This window comes from Nicotiana tabacum, chromosome 6 (assembly GCF_000715075.1).
Source record: "Nicotiana tabacum cultivar K326 chromosome 6, ASM71507v2, whole genome shotgun sequence".
Lineage (NCBI taxonomy): Eukaryota > Viridiplantae > Streptophyta > Magnoliopsida > Solanales > Solanaceae > Nicotiana > Nicotiana tabacum.
The window spans coordinates 39,340,140-39,343,660 of NC_134085.1; the positions used below are offsets into that span (position 1 = coordinate 39,340,140).

Genomic DNA, 3,521 nt, shown 5'->3' on the forward strand with positions numbered 1-3,521 from the left:
TACCACTAGTCAATGTTATCTCTGATTTACTGCATGTTTCTTAAGCTTCTAATGAAAATGTTGAAACTCTCCTCTTATTATATGTGACAAATTGTCATACTCCTCAAATATCAGATTACTAAACGTGATTTCTCCAAAAAGGGAAGTACCAATTTATTGTGAAAGCTTTACCTAATGAAAATGAAATTGATGTTGTTCTGCAGGAGACGTCAAAGTGATGCTGTAGACCAGAAGACAGGTGGGTTCATAAGTTATGGATTCGTTAATTTTGTAATGCTTATTCTGCCTTCTCATTCCTACACAAGGCCTTCAATAGGAGAGCTTTTCGAATGGTGAACAAAATTTTGGAAAACACAGAAGTTTAAAGACAATTCTGATATGTATAAACCACTCATTCTCCAATTGTATTTACAGCAAGCTTTCAAAACAAATACTATTCAGATCAAAGATCGTAAACACGAGGTCTTTATTTCTTGTTCTTTTTCTGGCTTTTAACTCCCAACCTTAAATACACACAAGAACTGCACGCGGTTTCTACTACTAGCAGCAATACTGATTTTGTTCATGCTTTTGCAGTAGCAATACTGATAATGTACTCAATCTCCTCTGCTACTTCTTTCATGGAAGGCCTGTTTTGTCTTCTTTCCTCTAAGCAACTTACAGCCAGAAAACCAAGTGCCTTCATTGTCTCCAACTGCAAGCTGCTCGCTCCCTCCTTCAACGCAGGATCAACAGCATCCATTATTCTCTCTTCCTCTACCAACCTTTGCACGTATACAGCCAAGTTCACATCATCCTGCGCTCGATCAAAGTCTATTGCTTTTTGGGATGTCAGGAGTTCCAACAAAACAACCCCGAAACTGTACACGTCACTCTTGTCTGTCAATTGATAGTTCCTGTAATACTCAGGATCGAGATAACCAAGGGTACCCTGAGCACAGGTGGACACATGACTCAAGTCTGCATGCGCCAGCCGTGAAAGGCCAAAGTCTGAGACCTTAGCATTCAACCTTTCGTCGAGCAAAATGTTGCTAGACTTGACATCGCGATGGTAAATGGGAGGAACTGCAGAGAAATGCAGGTAAGCAAGTCCCTCTGCAGTTGCGTGGGCAACGCTGAGCCTGCAGTCCCATGTAAGAAGTTTACGATTTGGACCTTGCAAATGATCACTGAGAGTTCCATTGGGAACATACTCGTAAACCAGCAATGGCTGTTCAAGCTCAACACAACAGCCTAAAATGCGCAATAGGCACTTGTGGTTAACCTGACAAAGTATTCTAACCTCATTGAGAACTTGATCAGTGCCTTTAGTATTCCCCAGCTTGGCACACTTTACAGCAACATCCGTACCATCATCGAGTACACCTTTGTAAACTTCACCATAACCCCCTGCACCAAGAAGGCGATCCCTGGAGAAATTGTTTGTTGCTTTCCTGATTTCTTTGCCCGTAAAAAGCTTGGCGTTTTTTACACCACCAGAGCTAAGAATATCTTCCCGTTCGCGAGCTAGTCGATCTTGGGCATCCTTAATTCGCTTGTGACGTCTGTACACAAAAACTGCAATTGCAACAGCAATCACTGCCACACCCAGACCTGATGTCAAACCTGCAAATTCAATAAACATTAAAGGTGGGGGTACTAGTATTTTTAGCAAATATTTAACACCAAAAACAATATTGATCAACCAAGTTGAAAAAAATGACATGAACCGTGTCACTGGTAAAAACCTTTAGAGCTTAACTTATATTTACACTATCACGTTACCCAAAAGATATCTAAGGGTAACTTTAATCTTGAAAATAAAGCTTATTACTTGCTACAACAGGTAAAGGACACTTGATAGTGTACAAATTCTTCACACAGCGTATATACATTAAAACTCAAAAGCTTACACCAAATTAATAGATGAATGTCATTCGCACATACACTTTCTCACTAATGTCTAATGTCAATAGGTAGATAAATGAATAAACTTTCAGTTATGATAAGACATTTTAAGTCTCAAAAAATAGAGTAATCTGATCATATTTACATGTAATTAAGAATCAGAAAAAGGCTAATTAAAGATCGTGTGCTCAATTATATAATACCTGCTATAAGTGCAGTGTGGTCGCTGCCACAACCATCAGAGTCTTCGCATGTCACATCTGCTTATCATACAAGTCAGAAATAGGTAAAAACAGTGACACCTAAATGGAACCCCAGATTTAGATAATTAATTTACTGATAATAAGCACTAATTACCCTGAGCACATAACGCGGCAATTGGGTCCCAATGAAATCCGGAGTGGCAGAAACATCTGCTGATACCTCCATTTGAATTCGGGTCGGGCGTACAAGTCGAGTCAGAATCACAGTCGGACTGGGCCGTACAAACTGGCTCCGGCGGCGAAACCCACTGCAATTCCAACCCGGGCTGCGGCCATCTGCTCACGGGCAATGACGAATCCAGGTTTACGAAGCTCCGGTACGCCCGACAACCTGATTCCCTGACCCGAATCATGTACGACGTGGACGATCCACCCGCCCTGAACGTACAGCAAATCGGCGCGCTCCGACACGCGCCAACCGCTCCACCGTTACCCGAACTACTCCCATTCACGTAAGCGTGACACAAACTCGCCGACGAGCAATTCAGTGGTGACGTCAGCAACGTTTCGGAACAGTTGAGGTAAACGATGGTGTTGCTACTGGTGATGTTAAAAGGGAGAGAGGAATTCAGCTGAACCCCAATAGTGGAAATATCCTGTGTGATGCAGGTGTTGGGCAAGAACGGTGAGGGTTGAATGGTGAGTCTTTGGGTCTCAGGAGAAATGGAAGTGATTGGATAAGAATTGTTGAGAGTATCAAACAAGAGTTGGGTAGAAGTGCAACGTATCTTATAAGATTGGTCACCACAATCGGGGCCAGTACTGAGTGGGTAAGGGACAGGAGAAGAGCCACAATCGGCGCAGCGGCGAGCAGAAAGTGCAGGGGCGGCGGCGCACATTAGCAGCAGCAGGGCTGCCGTGAAAATGCGCTGGAAAGTGGCTGCCATTTTTTGGAAGGAGATGAGTTGGAGGCTGTGGGCAGGTGAAAGGGATTTGGATTTAAATGTAAATAGATTCTTCCTATTTTTCTTCTTTACTTTTCTTGGTCAATGAGGTAGTACTATAATTTATTACACTATTAGGGGTAGTTTGGTAGGGTACATAAGAATAATGTTGAATATGGTGTATTATTAATGCTGGTATTAATTATGTCTGTATTAGTTATGCTGACATATTTCTTATTCATTGTTTGGTTTGATGTATTAAAGCATTGTATAGTTTCTAAAAGAATTGTTTGTTTACAAAAATGCCCTCAAAATCAGTCCCCACTTTAACTTTTTAAAAGAAACATATGTTGAGAAATATTTTATATGAAAAAAGCTTTAAAAAAATTATTTTATGTGTCTACATATATTGTAAAATAAAATTAAATATTTATTTATAAAAAAAGAAAATATGTTAAGTATTTATTTATTTACTAGGAATATAATT

General features: G+C 40.5%; 1 protein-coding gene across 1 annotated transcript; it reads right to left on the minus strand.

The window, feature by feature from the left end:
* Positions 1-360: 360 nt before the first annotated feature.
* LOC107811265 (wall-associated receptor kinase-like 20) lies at positions 361-3,166 on the minus strand. Its single transcript, XM_016636158.2, has 3 exons — positions 2,245-3,166; positions 2,091-2,147; positions 361-1,605 (listed from the first exon to the last, which is right to left on the minus strand). Exons 1-3 carry the CDS (start codon positions 3,035-3,037, stop codon positions 563-565), a joined length of 1,893 nt encoding a protein of 630 aa, XP_016491644.1. The 5' UTR covers positions 3,038-3,166; the 3' UTR covers positions 361-562.
* Between the last annotated feature and the right edge of the window lie 355 nt (positions 3,167-3,521).

What these genes read in the sequence shown, in the direction of transcription:
- LOC107811265 (XM_016636158.2), bottom strand. Translation starts at nt 3,037, where the DNA reads ATGGCAGCCACTTTCCAGCGCATTTTCACGGCAGCCCTGCTGCTGCTA. An exon ending in TGCCGCGTTATGTGCTCAGG is followed by an intron (nt 2,148 to 2,244) that starts GTAATTAGTGCT and finishes TATGATAAGCAG; the next exon opens with ATGTGACATGCGAAGACTCT. An exon ending in CCACACTGCACTTATAGCAG is followed by an intron (nt 1,606 to 2,090) that starts GTATTATATAAT and finishes TTGAATTTGCAG; the next exon opens with GTTTGACATCAGGTCTGGGT.